General features: G+C 43.7%; 3 protein-coding genes across 5 annotated transcripts; all 3 read right to left on the reverse strand.

Moving 5' to 3' along the window:
* Positions 1 to 1,594: 1,594 nt before the first annotated feature.
* On the reverse strand, positions 1,595 to 3,499 carry LOC109784389 (uncharacterized). 2 transcript variants are annotated; one of them, XM_020342976.4, is made up of 3 exons: positions 3,356 to 3,499; positions 2,147 to 2,245; positions 1,595 to 2,033 (listed from the first exon to the last, which is right to left on the reverse strand). In XM_020342976.4, exons 2-3 carry the CDS (start codon positions 2,227 to 2,229, stop codon positions 1,904 to 1,906), a joined length of 213 nt encoding a protein of 70 aa, XP_020198565.1. In that variant the 5' UTR covers positions 2,230 to 2,245; positions 3,356 to 3,499; the 3' UTR covers positions 1,595 to 1,903. The 2 variants fall into 2 exon arrangements, 1 of the variants encoding a protein (XP_020198565.1); XR_005764559.3 differs by having other exon boundaries at positions 1,838 to 2,033; positions 2,143 to 2,245.
* Positions 3,500 to 5,515: 2,016 nt separating this feature from the next.
* Positions 5,516 to 20,356, reverse strand: LOC109784392 (pullulanase 1, chloroplastic). Of its 2 annotated transcripts, XM_020342981.4 has the most exons (27): positions 20,067 to 20,332; positions 19,735 to 19,879; positions 19,573 to 19,625; positions 19,349 to 19,457; positions 19,105 to 19,241; positions 18,808 to 19,004; positions 18,552 to 18,701; positions 18,387 to 18,447; positions 18,179 to 18,299; positions 17,886 to 17,976; positions 17,661 to 17,754; positions 17,329 to 17,424; positions 16,799 to 16,939; positions 16,500 to 16,550; positions 16,174 to 16,244; positions 15,981 to 16,073; positions 15,540 to 15,630; positions 14,682 to 14,753; positions 14,398 to 14,523; positions 14,150 to 14,206; positions 13,614 to 13,688; positions 13,059 to 13,147; positions 7,571 to 7,648; positions 7,273 to 7,411; positions 6,586 to 6,695; positions 6,304 to 6,403; positions 5,516 to 5,951 (listed from the first exon to the last, which is right to left on the reverse strand). In XM_020342981.4, exons 1-27 carry the CDS (start codon positions 20,301 to 20,303, stop codon positions 5,844 to 5,846), a joined length of 2,892 nt encoding a protein of 963 aa, XP_020198570.3. In that variant the 5' UTR covers positions 20,304 to 20,332; the 3' UTR covers positions 5,516 to 5,843. The 2 variants fall into 2 exon arrangements, with proteins under 2 accessions (XP_020198570.3, XP_045086687.1); XM_045230752.2 differs by having other exon boundaries at positions 18,179 to 18,447; positions 20,067 to 20,356.
* On the reverse strand, positions 10,704 to 12,381 carry LOC141028118 (uncharacterized). The gene is made up of 2 exons (XM_073506009.1): positions 11,107 to 12,381; positions 10,704 to 10,828 (listed from the first exon to the last, which is right to left on the reverse strand). Exons 1-2 carry the CDS (start codon positions 12,266 to 12,268, stop codon positions 10,782 to 10,784), a joined length of 1,209 nt encoding a protein of 402 aa, XP_073362110.1. The 5' UTR covers positions 12,269 to 12,381; the 3' UTR covers positions 10,704 to 10,781.
* Positions 20,357 to 22,126: the final 1,770 nt, after the last annotated feature.

Consider the following 22,126-nt stretch of genomic DNA (forward strand, 5'->3'; position numbering starts at 1 on the left):
GTTTTTAGTAAGAGGGGAGAAAAACTAGTGTGGAGGAGGTGGTGGGAGGTGAGGCGAACCTACCAACTCCTCTTTTACAATAGATATTTTATATAGTAATCTCAATTAAAACCACGATAATAATTTCAAAACGAAGGGAGTAGTGTAAACGAAACAAAGGCAAGTCAAACAAATACTCTCTTCGTCCCAAAATAAGTGACTCAACTTTGTACTAACTTATTTTGGGACGGAGGGAGTAACAAAAATAGACAAATTCTTTACTTTGAGGGGAGAAATATATAAAACCTAGTTGAGCAAATGAGATTACTCCAATCCACCGTAGTGTGAAACGGAGCCATCCCATTTCATACAGCCACAACTCGAAGGAGCTGCTGCAGGCTGCTATCCTTCTGTAAAGCTTGGAGGCTAGCCGGGGGTTCTGGGCCCGGGAGGCTCCAGGTAACTCCGAAGGATCCCGTAAATTTTTCCGGCTTTACGAGAGCTGTTGAAGGCTATTTTTGCATCAACTTTTCATAAACAATAGTTTATTTAGGGATACAGTAGCTGGGGTTGTTCTAACCTTGATTCATTGGATAACACCGCAAGGCTCTGGGCATCAGTGTAAAACCTAGCTCCCCTGTCCAAACTAAATTAAGAAAAAAAAATAAGAGCAACAAAATAGTACTGTTAACAAACCTTCTTAGTCTTGATTATGATCATTTTACTTTTTACCGTACTCCATCCGTTTCATATTTTCACATATTAGTTTTGTTGTAGTTCAAAATTAGTGAAGTTTGACTAGGTTTAAAGAAACAACATTCACAATACCAAAAATATCATTAGATACGTTGTGGAACATTTTTTCATATTCCTGCAAAAAACATAATCATACTGTATTTATTGGTACTTTAGATGTTGATGTTCATACTTTCATATTCCTGCAAAAAACATTTTGTATTAATTCACAAAGTTTGAATTAATACGAAATTAATATACTCCCTCCATTCCTAAATGTACGACGTTTTGATAGTTCAGTTTGAACTACCAAAACATCATATATTTAGAAAAGGAGGGAGTAGTATGAAACGGAGGGAGTATCATCTATGGCCTCACACCTTCAGCAACGCAAACCCAACATTTTTTTTATTGCCTAACATAGGTATAGCCTATAGCGGCACAACGCTTTGGAAGGAATAGTCACTGGAGCACAGGAAACGATCAAAAGAGCCTACAATTCATGAAGAACTGCGTACACATGTATGTGTTCTGCACATAACACCTGAAACCGAAGCTAATGCACTGCAATCGCGTTGCCCAGCATCACGAGCCGATTATCACCACCTCGCTATTAAATCAGCATTACAGGGTTCCACTCACTGGTTTTCTGCATGCTCGCTGAAAACACAAGAGAAAACAAGATGGAAATACATATCACTTCTTGGGGTATACGTATATGAAAAAACCAACATTCACAATACCAATCAATATCGGTAGATCCATTATGGGATATATATTTTCATCTTGTATTTATTTTGTATTTTAGATGTTGATTTATTTCCTATAAATTTGGTCTCACAAGTTTGACTTAAAAACAAAACTATAATGTGCGAAGTAATATGAAACGGAGGGTGAGCACCTTCGACATTTTATTTATTTATTATTGCCTAAAACAAAGGTACAGCGGCACAGCGCTTTGCAAGTAGTAGTCACTGGAGCACAAGAAATGATCAAAAGCGCTTACAGTTCATGAAGAACTACGCACATATGCATGTGTTCTGCACATAACACCTCAAACCGAAGCTAATCTACCACTGCAATCGCGTTGCCCGGCATCACGAGCCGGTTATCAACATTACAGGGTTCCACTCACCGGCTTTCTGCATGCCCGTTGAAAAACAAAGAGAAAACAAGATGGAAATACATATCACTTCTTGGGGTACTCGGTGTGATCAGGCCCTATGTCGCGCGATCCAGTGTTCACATACGGTCCTCGGAAAGTAGCCTGCGGCGGCAGGGGCTTCGTTGAATCGATAATAGGCCTGTTCTTTGATTTCCTGGGGGTAAGAAATGGATAAAGGTTACAGAAAGAAACGCCAGCCAATGCACACGACATGTCTATCTACGTTTCTCAACCAGTGTTAGAAAGATGAGAAACAAACTCACTTACACAAAGTAGAAGGGAAATGCTAGGCCAGTACCAGCAAAGATCACCAACCCAGTGACAACTAAGGCGTTGCGTGCCTTGGACATGTGATTGTTTTAGAAACTGCCAAGATAAAAACAAGAGAAATTAATTCAGGATAGGTAATGCCACAAAACCTCTGTTTTTCTTTGAACGTGATATAGAAAAGTATTGGCACATTAGGCCGTTAGAAGGTAACTTAGCAACAGGCATCTCACCAGATTTTCCCCATTTCCGTTAAGTAAATGATAATAAGGAAAAGCTGATTTTAAATTTCGCTTTTACGCCTTGAATCAAACTTAAACTGAATCCTGCTACCAGACTCTGAAACCCAGAAAGCAACAAGAGAAAGAATTCAAATATTGAACCTGCTACTCTTTCTCTTAATGAAATCAGTAGAGGGCCTGCCTGCCTTTGTCCCAAAAATGGAGTAAACAAACTAGTTGAAAAAAGTTATGTTATCACCATACAGATCAGTATGGTTACATGCTAGCATCCTAGGATACTCCATAACAGTAGTAACTAATAACAGATCGGCAGAAGGACAGTAGCAAGTATTAGCAAGCAGGGTGCTAAATTGCCAGCTTCATCACTATACATCCAGACCCCAGATCGCATAGATGAATAATTAACAGAGATCGAACCCTGCAAGTCTGCAACGAACTACAAAGACCGCACCGACGTCAACATGAAAGCTTCACCATCGCTCGAAACAAAGTCTTGTAACTGTAAGAAGTAAAGTAACTTGCTTAGTCTGAAGAAACGTTTCTTCAGACACCGGGTTCCTAAACTTTCATAGGGAAGAAAATTGGATCTCAACAATTCTAACTGAACTTTTTTTTTCTTTTTCAAGAAAACCCAAAGGAGCACAGGCCCCGAATTTCGTTTTCATGAGTGGAACTGATCACACAACATTCTAACTGAACTATGCAATCTCTGAATCCCACATCTGCAGTGACCTCCTCCAACCGGTGCCTGGAGCAGGGGCCCGGCGGCGGCGCCGTTGTGGCGGCCGGCGCTGCAGCAAGCAAAGGCGATCTGTATACGGCGCTTCCCCTCTTTCCCCCACCTGCTGCTGTAGCTCTCTATCCCCTTCCCCCGGCCTAGGAAACCCTAGCTAGCGGTCGGCGGCAGAGGTGTACGTCTCGGGCGAATGAACAGAGAGGAGGTGGGGAATCGCTGGAGGGAGCTCACCTTGACTGGGCGAAGGTGGAGGCTGCAGGCCGCGCCTCCTTCGAGGTCGATCGATGGCCGCGGCGGCGCCGAGACAGGGAGGGAGAGAGAGCAGCGAGGCCGAGCGCCGAGCGGGGCGTCGTGGAGACACCGATTCGATTAGAGAGAGTTTTTTTTTGTTAGAGACCCTCAAGGCCTCAAAGAGATCTTATCACTAGATATTACTCCCTCCGTTTCGAAATATTTGAACTTCTGGAGTTTGTGGTCAAAACATTTTTAAGTTTGATCATAGTATGAAAATAATACATTATGGTGAGTGTAACGAGGCTAATTTGTTGTTTTAGATATTAGTACTCTTTTAGAGGCTTGGTCAAACTTAAGAAATGTTTAACTTAGGACAAACCCCTAGAACTTTAAAAAAATTGTAACCGAGGAAGTATCATGAAAAACAGTAGATAGTATAATCAAAAGACAAAAAGACACAAAACAACCAGCAAAACATAAAGTTAAATTGTATACTTTAAACGGCAAGTAGCTAATGTAAAATTTATCTGATATAGAAAACACATTGGATATCTTCTTCCTTCGGCTTGAAAAATGAATTGAACCAATAGTAAGCTGAAGCGATACCCGCCAGCGCCTCACCGTATCAGGTGTTGAAGACCATAGTAATCATCACAACTAAAAGAGATTTAGTAATCGCTCAAGGTATATTGGTTGGGGCATCACCCCACACAACGAAGGGCTTGCAATCCTTCACCACCAATCCAGAGGGTTGGAGAAACCGAGACATGCTGTATAACAACTCAAGAGAGGAGGTCAAAGTCACCGCATTAATACCGAGCCAAATGTTTCCCTTGATAGACACACTAGCTATCAAGATATAAAGAGATCCAACAAATCTAGCAACACCTACCCTCAATGCCCTTCGTCGGCGTTGGATTGGACGTCGTCGAGGCAGGGAGAGCATGCAGAGACCTTATTCCAACGCGACCATCACCGTCACCGCCTCATCTCCAGGGAAACAACTAAGGGAAACAAGAACTAAGAAGAAAATGAAAGGGACAAGTCCCCAGTTCTCTGACCGCCGATGAACTGCCAGATACAGAGGAAGTGGACCGCATCGTCAGTGTGGATGAGACTTGGTGGCGGCTAGAGTTAGGGTACGTTGGTTGACTCGGAACTCGGTGTAACCAATTGATCATGGTAGTAGCCGATCAAGACAGCGGCGAAGCCAGCCTAAAAATCTGTGGGTTCATTGTTCATTTTCTGAATTTTTTCTTCACAATGAACAGTGACTATACAGTATTTTTAGGCTATTTTGCTGAAAAGCTGTGGGGTCGGCCGACCCCACAGCTAACACGTAGCTCCGCCACTGGATCAAGAGACAACAATTTTAATGCAACGTAACACAAAAATGTTGAAATCAAATAGAGGTATTTTTCACGAAAAGGCCGAAGGCCATATATTAAATAAAATTAACCCTTACAAGAATAATAAATTATAGTCAAGTCCTTGAAAAACAAGCACCCTTACAAACCTCGTTCATCCTCTGCCTCATTGACGTCGCTCCGAGGAAGGACACCAACGTAGCAACAACCAAGGAAGAATTACTCCCATTGTCATCAATGCCTTAACTTCACTGACGACAAAGAACTTGAATACCCTACGAGACATGGACTGGGACACTCAAATCCGGGGTTCGCTCATTGAGTACGGCGGAGGCCATGGGAAACCATTGCGGCGTCAGTGGCTGGAGAGGATGTGGAAGTTCCCTCCTGATCACCTCCTCTCAAGAAATTGACACTCAATTATTTGTCTTCAATGAAAATATATCTTTCCAACTTATAAAATTTTGAGTTCGCAGTGAGTTCACTTCCCCTACTTTACACTTAGTAGTACGTGTGGCCACAACTTTTGCATGTCTGTGTGTACTCATTTGGCCATTCCATCTCTAAATTCATGCATTGAACTATTATGTTTACTCTACATTCATGCATCAAACCACTGCCTGTTTGTTGGTCGTCGAGCCAAAGTTAATCGGTGTCCTCATTTGACAAATTCCTATCCTCGTTTTTTCCGTTATAGCTATGTAGCAACGCATGGGTACTATGCTAGTATCAGAGAAATTGTGCTTTATTTCTTTAATGAATAATAACAATATACAGAGTAAAAAGGCAGTACAGTACAAATCATTATGCTTTCTTATTTAACCGATGCATGTTATACAATACTTATAACACGATATACATGTTTTCCTTTTGATATATAAAATCAAAATGGATCAGAAAACAAAGCCATGACTTGGCAGCTTGGGCACTATACATACATATACATAAGCCAAGCTTCTTATTCTTGGGTTTGTTCCTTCAGCAGTGTAATCCGGCAGGCAGCAGCGCCTCTCCTCTCTTATTCTTCAGTTATTATTTACTTCAACACGAAAACAGAAAGATCTTCGGTTGCTTCGACAACTTGTAGAACAGAGCCTCGTGTTGAAACCAAGGAGGCATCAACACCGAGGTTCAACAAAGACTGACACGGTTCTTCTGGGCACAGTGAACCTGCCCGTCGCGGCCTCGTACACAGATTTCCCCACCAAAGCATCTGATGAATTCACCTGAAAAAGTCCAGAATAGCCATTGCATATTCAGAAAATTGCTCTCCCAGTTCCACAACTTTTTGGGTTGATGATTAATTGTGTTTTAGGATACTGAAACTCTGGACTATCAGGCTCAGACATGGTCAGCTGTTATAGGGTGTGCAATGTTTCACTCTAAGCATGAAACGCTAGCAAGCAAAACCACAACAAGAAAAGTGTGTCAACTTGCTTCTAAAAAGTTTGTCAGTTGTCAGTTTCCCCAATGTTAAAGTTCAACACTTGCAAAAAGAGAAAAATGTGAAAGGTCTAGCAACGATGTCAGGGTACAGAACCAACAAACCTAAAGTCGAAAACAGCTCAGAACAGTTACCTGCACAGGATGCAATTCAAGCCGCATTGAAGCGAGGGCTGGAATATCCATGGATACTTCGTGCGGACACACATTGAAGACAGTTACAACATAAGAGAAGCTGCACAGAGTGACAGTTAGTTAGTTAGCTACAGCACATAACATTGAGAGCTTCTCTTGCCCCACACTGAGCTACGGACGGACACTACTGCTCTTTTACCGAGTAATAATACAGAGTGGCATGTTTCTCAAGACTACACTATGTTCATCTTGCAAAACATAAATACATCAAGTGTGACTTACTTCGCATCTAACTGAGCCACCTCGGGCTTCTCATCTCGTGCATCTTCAATGCCCATGACAATAACACCTGGGACTGAGGAGGGCCCTGTGTTGTGAAAGCGAACCCTTTGCTGAAATACGACAGGAATACAGTCAGATCTACGGAACAGATCAATTCGATAGATATTACTCACTCCTCTTCCACAATATCTACCGTGTGAGCATTTCCACCCCTCCCCCAATGTGTGCGTGCACGATAGATATTGTGGAACTGAGGTAATACTGAATAAAAAGTCATAGCTTTCTTGCGCGAGTTGCTTGCAGCTACTAGATCATTTGTTGTAGTACAGGGTGGAGCTGTGTCCACATGTTCCAGCAGGATTATCTTTGTCTCTAGTTTCCAGGTGATCATTCATTTTCAACTGTGGGATCAATGTAAACATACATTTGTTTCACACTCTCAGTTATATAGCTCCCACAGTAAATTACATTCATGTCATATAATTTCACCATGATATCAATAAAAAAAAAAAACTTTTGTTTCACACTCTCAGTTAGATAGCTCCCACAGTAAATTACATTCATGTCATATAATTTCACCATGATATCAATAAAAAGAAAAAAGAAACTTTGTCTACACTAGCACTTCAGCGGTCTGAAAGGAAGTTCAAACTAATTTGCTGGCAAAGAAATGAAGAATACATGTACCTTAATGTCACTTGCTGTACTAAGACGAAAAAGCGGAGATGAGTATCTGATCTTCAAGATATCAACAAAACTGTCTAGGGAAGCAAGAATGTGTCCTTTTGCAGGTTTGAAAGATGGATTTTCCAATCTTGGTTTCATCCTGCAAAATAGTTTCCATTTGAAATTTTGAACTATCAAATGCATGTTTAGAACTTGAAAGGAAATGCTCATTTAAGTTCTTCACTTTATCAAAAGGACATGGCCAAATACATAATAAAACCATGATGGTAACAAAAGATGTAAAAGTTCAAAAACTTACAGGGGCCAATTATCTTCGTTCTTTTCACTTGGAGGAAGCCCAACACCCCAATTGTTTGTTTCATAGGTAAAATCAAGCCTTAGCAAAAAGAAAACAGAACATTACCGCGCAGTTAAAGATGCTACAGAACTACTATTTGTTAGGGAAATATGCAACTTGTATTCCCATGAGGCCATAGGCCGATATATATACATGTACAGGTGTGGAACATATGCAGGAAACCCCTTATACAACGGGATAAATACAAAGGGGTACATGACTTATATTATAACTCTAACACCCCCCCTCAAACTCATGGTGGATGAACAACACTGAGTTTGGAGAGATAAAAGCCATGTTGTGCTCTAGTCTGGGCCTTCGTCAGGAAATCTGGGCCTTCGTCAGGAAATCTGCCAACTGTAACTCGGAAGGCACATACTGAAGAGCAATAACCTGATCCTGCACAGCAGCGCGCACATAGAAAGCATCAACACCAATATGCTTGGTGAGCTCATGCTTCACAGGATCGCGCGCAATGCTAATAGCATCTGTACTGTGAGATAAGAGCAGAGTCGGTGTAGTGATAGAAACACCAAAATCCTGAAGTAACCACCGTAACCAAGTCACCTCTGCCGTCAAAAGAGCCATGGCTCGCAACTCAGCTTCAGCACTCGAACGGGAAACTGCAATCTGTTTCTTCGTCTTCCAGGCAATGAGAGAACCACCAAGAAAAACACAGTAAGCAGAAAGTGAACGGCGATCAGAAGGATCACTAGCCCACGTAGCATCCGAATAGGCCTGAAGCTGTAAAGAACTGGAGCTAGGAAAGAATAGACGGTGAGAGATCGTGCCCCGAAGATATCGGAGAACACGAAGGAGATGACTATAGTGAACCGATGTGGGAGCAGAGACAAACTGACTCGGAATATGAACCGGATAAGAGATGTCCGGACGAGTGACAGCTAGATAGACAAGACTGCCAACAAGATGACGATAACGCGTCGGGTCAGGAAGAGGATCACCATCAGTAGCCCGGAGGTGAACATTGAGCTCCATAGGAGTCTCAACAATGCGCTCGTCAGTAAGAGCAGCACGAGCAAGAAGATCCTGGATATACTTTTCCTGGGATATAAAAAAACCATCAGAGGTAGAAGAGACTTCAATCCCAAGAAAGTAGCGAAGAGGTCCAAGATCAGACATAAGAAACTGCTCATTAAGACGGGCCTTTACAAAGGCAATATACTCGGGGTCATCCCCAGTGATGACCATGTCATCAACATAAAGAAGAAGAAGAGTCCGACCACGAGGAGAAAGGTGAATAAACAAGGCTGGATCATGATCACTTGCTGAAAAACCAGCAGTAGTGACCACAGAGGCAAAGCGCTCAAACCAGGCGCGAGGGGCTTGCTTAAGGCCATAGAGAGAGCGACGAAGACGACAGACCATGCCATCAGGAACAGAATACCCAGGGGGTGGCTGCATGTACACCTCCTCACGCAGCTCACCATTAAGAAAGGCATTCTTAACATCAAGCTGAGATATAGACCAGTGGCGTGCAGATGCAACGGCAAGAAGTGTACGAATAGTGGTCATATGGGCCACAGGAGCAAAAGTCTCGTCATAATCACGACCATGCTCCTGCTGAAAACCACGAGCCACGAGACGAGCTTTGTGACGCTCAAGAGAACCATCGGAGCGAGTCTTAACCTTGTAGACCCACTTACAAGTGATGCGACGGACTCCGGGAGGAAGAGAAACAAGATCCCAGGTGCCAGTGCGTTCAAGAGCAGCAATCTCCTCTGCCATCGCAAACTGCCATTCAGGATGAACAACAGCCTGACGGTAAGAAGTCGGCTCAAGAACAGCAGCACCAGCGGTGGGAAATCCAAAGCGATCAACAGGCGGACGAGGACGAGGACGCAAGCCATAAGTAGGCTGAGAGGAAGAAGACGACTCATCCAAGGAAGCATCCACAGGTCGTGAACGACGAGTGTAATGCTGAGGAAAAGATGGAACAATAGAAGGAGGAATCGCCAAGGTAGAATCGGGGGGTGGCGACGAAGAAGTCACCGGAGATGAAGGTGTAGAATCCGGGGACATGCTAGGTGAGGAGACCGGGGAAGATGGTGGCTGCAAATCGACGAGGGGAGGAGAAGCAGAGGGAGTGGAACGAATAGGCACAGGCGCGACGGGGGTGATAGGTGAGTCAGGAAAAGTGAGGAAAGAGATATCCTCCACAGAAAAAATCGATGAAGACGGGCGTGGGTAGAAAGGACGAGACTCATCAAAAGTCACGTCTCGAGAGATACGCATCCGACGACCGATAGGATCCCAACAACGATAGCCTTTATGTTCATCACTGTAGCCTAAGAAGACACACTCAACAGACTGAGCAGTCAGTTTGGTGCGTTCGCGAGGTGCAAGAAGAACATAGCAAACACAACCAAACAAGCGAAGCATCGAATAATCGGGAGAACGATCAAAAAGATGCTCAAAAGGAACACCACCCTGCAAAGCAGCGGACGGCTGAAGGTTGATGAGATAGGCAGAAGTGGAGATAGCCTCGGCCCAAAAATGAGGCGGAAGAGAGGCGGCGATCATCATCGCACGAGCCGTCTCAAGAAGGTGACGATGCTTGCGCTCAGACACGCCATTCTGAGCATGAGCACCAGGACAAGAGAACTGGGCAAGAGTACCCTGCTCAGCAAGGACACCACGCAACATCTTAGAAATATACTCGCCAGCGGAGTCAGCATGAAAAACACGAATGGGTGAAGAGAACTGAGTATGAACCATGGCAGCAAAACGCTTATAAATAGACAACACCTCACTACGAGAAGTCATGAAATAAAGCCATGTGTAACGAGAAAAATCATCGATGAAAATAATATAGTATTTATGACCACCTTTCGAAGCGAAAGGAGCCGGACCCCATACATTAGAATGGACTAAATCAAAAGGACGCTTAGACACTGACTCACTATGTGAATATGGTAACTGAATCTGCTTGCCAAGACGACAACCCTGACACTCTAAAGAGACATCTCCTGAGACAGACCCCAGAAGACCTCGACGAACTAAAGACGATAACCGAGAACCACACAGATGACCAAGTCGATGATGCCACTGCTTGAAGGAACCAGTAACAGAGGCGACAGCAGCGGAGGGACTGGCGATGGTGGTGGCAGCGGAAGGAACATGAAGCCAGTCCAACTCCCAAAGACCCTGAGAATCACGGCGGCGAGGGCCAGCCCCAACCAGAGTGTGCGTGCGACGATCCTGGACAGAACAAGAGTCAACATCAAGGATGACACGACAACCAGAATCAGTAAGTTGACCGACAGAAAACAGATTCATGGTAAGTCGAGGAACATGAGCAACATCAGGAACAGAATAAGAAGGAGTGGAAAGATGGCCTCTACTAGCAACAGAAAGTGGAGTACCATCAGCAGTGAAAACATGAACAGGAGAATCCAGCGATCGAAGAGAGGACAAAGCGGAAGAATGAGAAGACATATGAAAAGAAGCTCCAGAGTCCAGAACCCATGGGGATGTACCTGACTGTGTAGAGGGCGGGTGCTCAGTGCGGGAAGCATCAGTCACAGAACCAGCAGTACCCGTCGAGGAAGAACCTGAAGCCGCGAGCAGACGCTTAAGTCTCAGAATATCCTGCTCAGTCAAAGCAATGGCTGAAGCTGGCGAGGGAGATGACGAAGTCCCTGATGATCGCGCCTTGCGCAGGTGTTTCCGCTTGGTGTAGCACTGGGACTCAATATGACCATCATTGTTGCAGTAGTCACAATGTGAACGGGGGCGACCTGAGCCTCCAGAAGGAGTGGGCAAGAGCGGCGGAGCACTCGAGCGAGAATGGGGCGGTGCAGCAGGTGGAGTGGAAGAAACCCGAGTAGCGAGCACAGAGGGAACCTCCAGCAAACCAGCACCACGTAGGCGAGTCTCCTCAGCACGAATCTCTGAAAGCGCCTCCATGAGAGAAATACGGCCACGAGCAAGCAACTGAGCACGCCGGGGCTCAAACTCCTTACGGAGCCGAGACAGGAACTCGTAGACGCGATGAAATTCCAAATCGGCCTGGACAGCCTGGCAGCAGGGGCAAGTACGACAACCAGCACTGCGGAGAGAATCAAGCTGGCGCCAGATGGCAGAACTCTGTGCATAAAAGTCATCAACAGTAGAGTCACCCTGCTGAAGAGCATGCTCCTGACGAACCACAGAAAGGTATAAGGCATCACCAGAGGGCTCATAGCGCTGACGAAGACAGGTCCACATCTGAAAGACAGTAGGAAGACCCAGAAACTCAGAAGCAAACTGAGGCAGAACACTAGCAGTGAGAACAGCTGCAGCACGAGCATCATCATCAAGCCACTGGGTGTAAACAGACAAAGCACCATGATACGTCTGAAGAGCCTCCTCATAAGCCAAAGCCCTCTCATCATAGGCACGATCAGCAGCCTCATCAGCAATCTTAGCCGCATCCTTGGCGGCCTGATTAGCATCCGTAGGAAGAACCAGGGGAGTCGGCGGAGTAGGGGCCACCGGAGGAACCGGACGTGGCGGACAGCAGACCTCGCCAGAAAGAACGCCCCAGAGACGGATGCCACGCATGTGAATGCGCATGAAGCCAGCGAACTCGGTGTAGTTAGTACCATCGAAGATCACCGGACAGCGAGGGACAGCAACATAGCCCGATGCAGCAGACATTTTTTTTTTAGCAAAGATCCGAAATCAACAGAGGCCGGACGAGGACGGCGGCTGGGAGCAGGATCCGGCACAGGAAACCGGCGAGACCCAGCGAGAAGGGCAGCTGGGGGCGGGATCTGGTGCGGCAACCTCAGACGGCAGCAACCTGGCACGATCGGGAGGAGGCGGACAGCAGCCCAGCTTGGCAATCCACTCGGCGGCCGATCGGGAGGAGAGGCAGGAGGCGGAGTCGATCGGGAGGAGAGGCGAGCAGCAGCCCAGCCCGGCGATCCAATCCACTCGGCGGCCGATCGGGAGGAGAGGCAGGAGGCGGACAGCAGCTTGGCGATCCACACGGCAGCCTAGCGGGAGGAGAGGCAGCAGCCCAGTCGATCGGGAGGAGAGGCAGCGACGACGGGAACACAGAGCGGCGGCCACAGAGGACAATGGCGTCGCGGGGCGGATCAATCAGCACGAGTTGCAGCGTGCAAAAAAATTGACCTAGCTCTAATACCATGTTAGGGAAATATGCAACTTGTATTCCCATGAGGCCATAGGCCGATATATATACATGTACAGGTGTGGAACATATGCAGGAAACCCCTTATACAACGGGATAAATACAAAGGGGTACATGACTTATATTATAACTCTAACACTATTGTCCTCTACTTCATATATGGTAAAGAAGGCGGCAAGAATAATTATTTTTCAAGAACATTTAATTAGTTTTCTCTCTATAAAAATTCAATCATTTTAGTTCATGGGAAGAACTGCTGTTTTCAGTAAGGTAGAAAGGGCAGCTTATTACTTGTTAAACCAATCACCAGAGTTGTATGAATCTCGATCAATGGACTTAGATCTTAGTATCTCGTCACCAGCATGGAAAAAGGGTATTCCCTGAAAGCACAAGCTGAAAAAATTGAGGACTCTACTCCAAAAGTTCAAGTTATAGAACATGTATGAAAGTACAGAATACTTTTTCTTTAAAATAGACACTACCATATTCTTCCATATGGGAAAAATGACTTGGTCAGAAGAAAGGAGAAGATGACAAAAGCAGAAAAATACAAAATCACGTGAAATCATGGTGTCATTTGTCGGTTGGATTATCACAATGCAGATTACTTGTAAACATCCTAGCAAAAGAGTCCAAGTGCTGAATTTATTAATTATGCTAAGAAAACAAATGAAACTAAGATTAGACAACCTGATCATTAGTAAGTTCACACATGAGACAAGTTCAAGATTGAGCTTACTGAGCTACTAGATCGGTCTTGCCATATTACTCATTTTACTTTAATTTAGCAACTTATTTCTGGGGAGTTTATAAGTTCTATGATCCATATACCGTTTACATACAAACCTGGGATAATGCCATCATGCTGGAGGCCAAATGATTTATCCTGCATCTCTCATCAACTGAAAGGTTCATTGGGGTCTGCAGAAACAAACAAAAGAAACAATTCGAGAATTTAAGATTGTGAGAGAGAGGTTTTGAAAATGAAATTTTGAGTTCATCTTGCGAAAGAAGAATCAATGAGCAACTTCCTTTCTTCTGAAAAGTATATCAACGCATGAAATTTTGAGTTCATCTTACTACATTGTTGCTTTATATATGTAAAGTTTAATTTCCAAAGAATTAACTAATTTTAGCAACCAGTATTAGCGATAGAAAACATCATTGCATTATATATATATATATATATATATATATATATATATATATAAATGTAAAGATATTCATGCTAATCTGTCTTGTTTCCTGATTTGCAAAACATAAAAAGGAAAATTATGATCACTAGACAGTAATAATTGATGGAAGAAGTATAATACAAGTTAGTTACTCCCTCCGTTCCATAAAAAGTAAGGGAGTATTTATATACAGGATACAAGCCATACCTTTACACTGATAACATCAAACAGAGTCTCATTGTCATGAGCAGAAACATAGTTTATCTGAAATGGACAAAACAGTAAGGTATGTGAGTAAATAATGACTGGTAGCAGTGTTTAAAGAGGAAAATTCAAACACGTACAGAACCAATAGCCATACTGTTTCTATTGAGTAAATTATGCTATTCCTGTGAGCAAATGAAAGTGTTACAAGTACAATTAATTTTTGGAAGTTCAAAGACCAATAGCCATACTATTTCTATCGGGGACGAAGTATAGCCGACTGGTAATCCATCGAAAGTGTGAATTTCTGATCCCTCCTTAGCTTCTCCAGTATGAGTTATTAGTACATAATCCCTCAGATTACCAGCTAGTCCAATCTGAAAGAAAAGGAAAAGAAAATTATTGAATCTTGCCTGGCAAACTTATTAAGCAGAACACTAATAACATTCAATTTTGCATTAAATTGATAGGTAAAAAGCAAATTAATATTCAACCAGTGGGAAAATTTATAGGAACATGAATACTGATAGCCTACCTGTATTTGGTCAGCGTAAGTAGCGAGCGAGCGCCTGGTATCTGCTTCATTGCCCTGATAAAACCCATTCGGCTGCACGAAAGGGCAAATACCAAATAATTAACACTATGTAATTCTGGGAGCTTATCTAGAAATATTTTAAACACAATGTAGTAAAGTGCATCTCTGCATCACAGCTCCAGTTCAGACTTTGAGACCTCGAAGTCCCAGCTAGGGCACACCAAATAGTAGCTAACTAGTTCAATAAACGTCCAAAATACTCCATAACTGAGGATGCATGCCCAGCCCTAGCAGAGACCATAACAAAACATGTGGCTGAAAAATGAAAGGCCCAGAGTTGCCAGCTTGCTCGCCACTATCCAGGTTGAGGCCAGACAGTGGGCATTAGCAGGGGTGGTTGGGCTGGCGGTGCTCCTCCTGCAGTGCCTAGTACTTAGGGTGTTGTGTTGACTTATGGAGTGTTGCCCTCTTGGGCTTGTACACAACTTTTTCTTCTATCGGGCATCTAGAAGCAAGGCTTTTGCATTTTTTCGCAAAAAAATAGACGACAATTGAGTACATGGCCTCTGAGGTACAGGTCCTGAGGTCTAATGGTGCACAACACGAATTAATAGAAAGTTAGGAACCTTAATGTAGCTACAGTCAGGGACTTGTTTACAGAAAAAGGAACCTCTATGAGTTTGAGAAAATGGCTTAACCCAAGAGAATTACCCAAATTTAGGAAAACTGTATTAAGAGAGGAAAATAGGTAACTGCTGCATTCTTATGAATTATGAAAGCAAGAAACTGGTTACTGAAATGTCATATCATAACTTTCATTTCCAGGAAGGGCACCAGCATAAAGGATACAAATATTACCTCTAAGAACAGACCAGTATTAAAGCCTTGCTGTAGTGGGTTACCAAATGGATTACCCCCATTAACAGCATCCCGGATTCTATCATTGAAGCTGCAACGTATGACAGTATGGATTTTACTATGTTGCATAGAAAAAATAATTGATGTAGAACAAACACCAAAATAAATTACCCATACTGGCTATTTACTAGAATAAAACTGTGCTCCGGTTTTTTGTGTCATAGCTTCAAAATTCTGACAATACAGGAGACTGCTAAGACATAAATTTGACTCTTATTTTATCGTTCAATGTAAAATCTAGTTATAGTTTGGAGGTATGTTCCAAAATTGACCAATTGGTTAATTTAAATGTAAATACGATAAGCAACAAGTTGCTGATGAGCACCGAAAGGTACTCACTTCTGATGGGAGATAGTCAGTTGATAATAAATTAAGACTTACCTACCAATCCCCGTTCCACTCATATTAAGCTGGGATCCATTTATTCCACGTTGATTGCGTGCAACTTCAGCGAAGTCCCATCCTTCACCATACCTGTGGCAATGTAATTGTCCTTATTAGCCCGATACAAGGAGAATGTGTGCTGCTACCATAGAAACTGGTTGCTATGATACTGAGCAATCTCATTCCTTACAAGTATATTTTTGAACCATCAACTCCATGTGCATCCCTTGTAAGGCTTTGGAGAGCAGATTTTGCTCTCATCTGTGTTTATTAAACAAAAAGGTCATCCAGCAGGCAGTGCGATGCTCTTAACAAAAATGAAAAATAAACAGGGAGCCAGATGCGTGCAATCATTGTGATCATATGGGCCACGTAGTCACAACAAGGAAATTGCTATGTTCTTTCTAGTGGAAGTGATGATGAGCAATACTTTACTAAATCATGGGGGTCAAAAAATTGTATTTAAGCAGAAAATCAACATGATATTTAATTCATCGAGGATATGAGCTTACTTACCATGGTGTGTTTCATGATATGGCCCATAAGATCAAATCTGAACCCATCAATCTAAGGCAACAATTATATGGTGATTAGTAAGCATTATGAGAACGAACATCATGTAAACAACATGAAACTGTCCAGACAATATGAAAGGGAAGAAGTAAATTCTGTCATGAATGCATGCATTTTCCTGTGCATAACGTGGCTGATGGCACTAAGCCACCAAGTCTGATGATCTCACTTAGAACCAGTAAGTCTGAAATGAATGGTATTACCGTAACATAAGTAGAATACTGTTACCACAGCCAACTCACTTTGTAGTTTACTGCCCAGTTCAAAAGGTCATCCACGATTAACCTATCAACCATGAAATGCTCACTTGCTGTATTGTTCATAGCTGCACTGTTCTCAATCTGGCCATTAGTATCTCTTCTAACATAGTACCCAGGAACGATCTGTAAATATCCCATACAAAGAAAAAGAAAGAATAGACATAAGAAAGGTCAAAACATGTCAAAGCAGATCAATTGACATGTATTTTGTTAGATCTACAAGCACATTTCTGGAACAATGAACACAGGAGGGTAAGCATTTTATTACTTGCCATTTCTTTGGAACAAGAATTTTATATATTTCTATCACTTCGTACACAATGTAGCATGACTGGTGGTACTTAAATATGTGATAAAAATGCTCTTGGGTGGACCAGTTCGAATGGAATAATAGTTTAAGTTGACTTCTAACATGACCAAGAAATGTTGTAAACTTTATTGGAAGAAAACCAATGGATGTAATTTAAGCTGCAATAATTATGAATAAAAATATTATTTTCAAAGGTAACAACCTTGTCAAGCACTGAGCTGATACCGCAGGGGCCACTTGAGTCTAGATGATTGTATACAACATCCATGACAACACGAAGGCCTATGCGATTGAGGGCCTGCAGTATAAAATTTATCAGAGAAGTAACATGTATCCTGCATCGAGCTAACCACATTTACCACCTTCAATTACTACAAAAGGCTGAGCGCTCCAAGTTAGCACGTATTCGAGTTGGTGGTCTTATATAGAATACATGAATTTTCTGGGAAGTAGTCCAAATGCACCGTAGTTCCTTTTGGAATCCTATCTTACAAGCAGGGTCACATATTCACAGGGTTAAAAAGGAAAACACACCTGAACCATCTGACGGTATTCAATAATGCGACTCGGGCCATCAGGGTCACTTGCATAGCTTCCTTTTGGAACCCCCCAGAGTACAGGGTTATACCTTTAGCATGCATATGACCATATGTAAGAATATTTTACCAGCAAGAACATAACTAACTTTCCTATATTAACACCATCACGATACATTAGTATCTGGAATGTTTGAGAGAAAAAGAAGTGCGAAATGAATACCCCCAATTATAAGGGTCCTCTTCCTGAATAGCTACTACTGCTGCTTGTTGCTTATCTGATCCTGGAGGGAATGTTGCCAGTTCACACTCATCTGCCAGAGTAAATGAAGTTCCATATAACCAAATAAGTCATTCTGAAGTAAATAAGACGAAAATGAAGAAGTGCAGTTTAAACCATTAAGTACTTATAAATAGTCGTCACTCATTGCTATCCAACAAAAAAATGATAGATATCTAGTAAAAGCTCAACAGTGCCTTGTTGTCTGGTGAAATATAGAGAAAGTATTTCCTTACCGACAAATTTCCAGTTGCTCTTAATGTCGTCAACGCCAGCAAAATGAAAGCTTGGCAACAAATGCACATGCGTCAAACCAGCATCAGACAATTTCCGTAGGTGCTGCATTCCTGCCGAGGCCTGTACCACAGGTTCCAAAATGCAATCAGCTTGGGACACTGATGAAAAGAGGCAATGCAATACATCTAGTAAATCAACTCTGAGGACCTGATATGCAAATGCACGAAATCCTCCACGAGAGTCACTGTCCACTGTGCCATCATGGGCGCTGTAATTGAAAAGCACAGGAAACAGACAGGTAGGAAACAGACAGGTAAGTTCTAAAGATGAATCACCAGATTTGTAGTTGTGTAAATAAGCAGCTAAATTTACCTAAAATCACGAATGTGCAATTCGTAGATGGTTATGTCAGAGAAGGAATCAAGTTTTGGCTTCTCATCGGCCAATTCATCCCAGGAAGCTGGCTTCAGTGTTTCATTGTTAATGTCAACCAACCAGGTCCGCGCGCCATTTGCGGAAAGGCTGATCAAATAAGCAACACGTTAATTTCTTCCTCTCCCTGAACTTTTTTTCATAAAAAAAAAGGTTTCCCCCTGAACACATAACTGAACTGCGCATAGCCACATACCCTCTAGCATACGGGTCACCAGCTAAACATTTCAGAACTTGCGCCTTGGTTGGATGATACACGTCGACTTCATACAAATAATACCGGTTTTCCCACTCTCTTGGTCCAGTAACACTCCAAACTCCATTTGACTCCTCGAGCTGAACCGTCTCCAGCACAGGGCCCGCTGGACCATCAAAGAAGCACACACTCACACCCTGCAAGATATATTGGGGACATTTTACATATAAGTGGGAACAGTACAGAACTGGAGCCGACACTTGAGATGGTAAAACGCGTCCTCTTTAGCAGCCAAACCTGTGCTGTAGGAGCCCAAAGGTGGAGGCTCACGGATTCCTCGCTGAAAACCGCACCAAGCGGTCCTGTGTACGCGAACATGTCATCCAGTACGCCGGGTAACTGCAGTCCTGTAACATCTACGTGTTTCCCGTCAGCTGCACACAAGAAGTATGTCAGGATCTTGCTTTGTTTCTTAACTTCTCTGGAGAATTTGACACTCATCTCTGAATCTGCAAGTAAGGGTGCAAAGAGTAAGAATTACCACCAAAAGAAGCCACGACCAGTTGGCATTTCACGAGGCTGGCGACGTCGACAGAGCTCGGGACACTGAACGCTCTGTAACTGCTGATGAAGGGGAACTTCTGGGTCACCTGAAACATGTCGCAAATAGCACTCTAGGTTCAACAAACTGAACTTTATCAGTGGACACTGATGAAGCACAATCAAGAGATGATCACAGCGAAGGGAACCCATAGCACGTCTTACGGTTTCCGGGAGCCCGGCGCTCTCCGGTTGCAGCTCAACCTTGGAGTCGTAGCCTGCCACATCATCACACCAGCGACGGGTGTCAGTCACAACCATCAGGTTCAGGGCAGCCTGAGAGCCGGCATCTGACACGAGCTTAATTGGCCTGCCTAAAGAACGTACCTTGGATGCCGCCATTCGACGGCGAGAGGCCCATCTCGGCGGCTCTGCTGGCGTACAGGCAGACGGACGCCGCTTCCTGCTCGCCGACGTTCCAAGCGATGAGGTCGCTCGTCACCCAGTACGCCCTGGCGTCCGGCATGAACGCCTGCGCGGTACAGCCCAACATCAGGACATCATCATTTTGTCAGAGCAGCAGCGGGCCAAGGCCGACCGTGTGGTGTGGCTGCCATGCGGGGGCGGCCATGTGATTCGGCGGGAATGGATGGGGGCGAAAGCGGGGGGCGGTTCGGAATGGAAAGAGAGAGGCGGGGAGGGGGGAGGAGGATGGGCACCTGGGTGGACTCGGCCTCGGCCTCGGCGGCGGAGACGGAGACGGAGGCGCCGGTCTCGCCGGCCGCCATGGGCGTCCTCCGGGCCCGGAGCGCGGTGGTGCGGGCGGAATGCAGCGGCGGTGGCCGGGCCCTCGCAGGTATCCGCTGCGGCGAGGAGGCGGGGGAGCGCCGGGGATTGGGTAGGGCGGAGGCGGGACTGAGGTGACGGAGCAGCATCGTTCGCATCGGCATTGGCATTTTGTATGCAAGGAAGGAAGGAAGGAAGGAGGAAGAGAGAGATTTTTTTTCCCTTTGTGCTTTTTGCGGCCAACAAATTCTGTTCAGTCCATGATGCGGCAGAAAACCGTATTAGCTTTTCTGTTTTCTTTTCTTATTTTTCCAACTCAACAAAGCTCTTTTTTCCCGTTATATCTCGCAAGAAAAGGTTTCATTTCTTTCTTTTTATACTTTTTGACAAAACTTGCAATGTCGTTCTAAGAGTTGCGTAAAGAAAGGGGTGGCCAACAACAAGCTGGCTCATATGTCAGTCACCCATGATCGTTAGACATCACATGCTATGATGCTAGCTACGAGCTTCCGACCTTCTGATAGGCGCCGATGCTAGCATGTTCATCCTTTAATGGAACACATCACAACACGTCTGAGATGTTTTGACTTCTTTTTCATTTCATCAAAGTTTCTCTTTCTCCCATCTCTCTTTCATGTGAAGGAGTATTATTAAATTGTTGTTTTCAGCCATTTTAGGCCCATCTTTGTTTTCAGTGTGTTTCATATGTGGTTGGTTGAATACAAAAACATGACAATGGCTGAAACAGAAAAAACGACACTATCCATATCTTGGAGCCAACAAAGAGAATTAAATATGTGGCATCTTTTTTCCTTGTGCTTTTCTGGACAATAGTTCACTTCAATTCTATCTAGATGCAGCAGAAAAAATGTTTTAGCTTGTTTTTTTCCCTTATTTTTCAAACTCAACAAAGTACCTTTTCTATTGTATCTCGGGAGAAAGAATTTACTTTGTTTCTTGAAAGAAAAACACACCTCTTTCGGTTAGAAGAGTTGCGAAAGAAATGAGTAACTGACAACAAGCTGGTCAACATGCCAGCTGCCCAGAATCACAACGGTCTTCATTGCAAAATATAACAACCCTAATTTCTATTCGATGCGATGGGAGCGAGAGAATACTTATAGACTCTATCATTATTGGGTTGTCAATTCAACCACATATAAAAACAAGTACTTGCTCGAAGAAAATATTAGTACCAATGATAATCTACTGAATGGAGCGGTGTATGTGGCAGTAGAGTTACACAAAGTAGTAAATACCCGATAGTTGTTTGAAAGAAAGCAAGCAATAGTGAAAAATGCAGGCATATGTGTATAGAGTTCTTTGGGTATTTTACTACTTTGTGTAACACGCTGAAAGAGCACAAGGAAAACAATTCTCATCACATGGTTGGAGAGAGCATGTTGGCGATGATAGAGAAGGGGTTGACGGAGGTGATGGTGAAGTTTCCCCTCTTCGAAGGCAGGGTGAAGTCTCCAACAGGCTTCCGAGAAGAAGATCAACAGTGGCGGCCCGCCTCAAGAAAAACTTTGTGATAAATATGCAGAGCGTTTCCATCAAAATATATAGTCGGGTTACCAGAGAGGAGGCAGAAGGTGCATGGTGGGCCCATGCGCCCACCTAGATGTTGAAGGCCACCAGGCACCTGGGTTGGGTGCCTTGGCCCCACGTTGTTCCATGTCCATGTACTCTACTGTCTTTTTGGTCCAAATCTTCCTATGGCACTTTTACATATTTTTTTCATCATGGTTTCTACACAAATAGATAATACCAAATAAATCTTTTTGGAAAGAGTGTCATCCCTAATTAGCTTTTATTCATTAGGGCAAGTTTCAAGAGAAAAATTATCCAAAAATGTTGAAAAAAGTAGACATGTTTGAGCCGTATCATCAACCAACCAAAATCACCTAACTCGTCAACCACCATATGAGAGTTACAAACTTACAATACAAGCTTATGATAGGTACCAAAGGCTAGGATTGCCCATATGCTT

This window comes from Aegilops tauschii, chromosome 7 (assembly GCF_002575655.3).
Source record: "Aegilops tauschii subsp. strangulata cultivar AL8/78 chromosome 7, Aet v6.0, whole genome shotgun sequence".
Lineage (NCBI taxonomy): Eukaryota > Viridiplantae > Streptophyta > Magnoliopsida > Poales > Poaceae > Aegilops > Aegilops tauschii.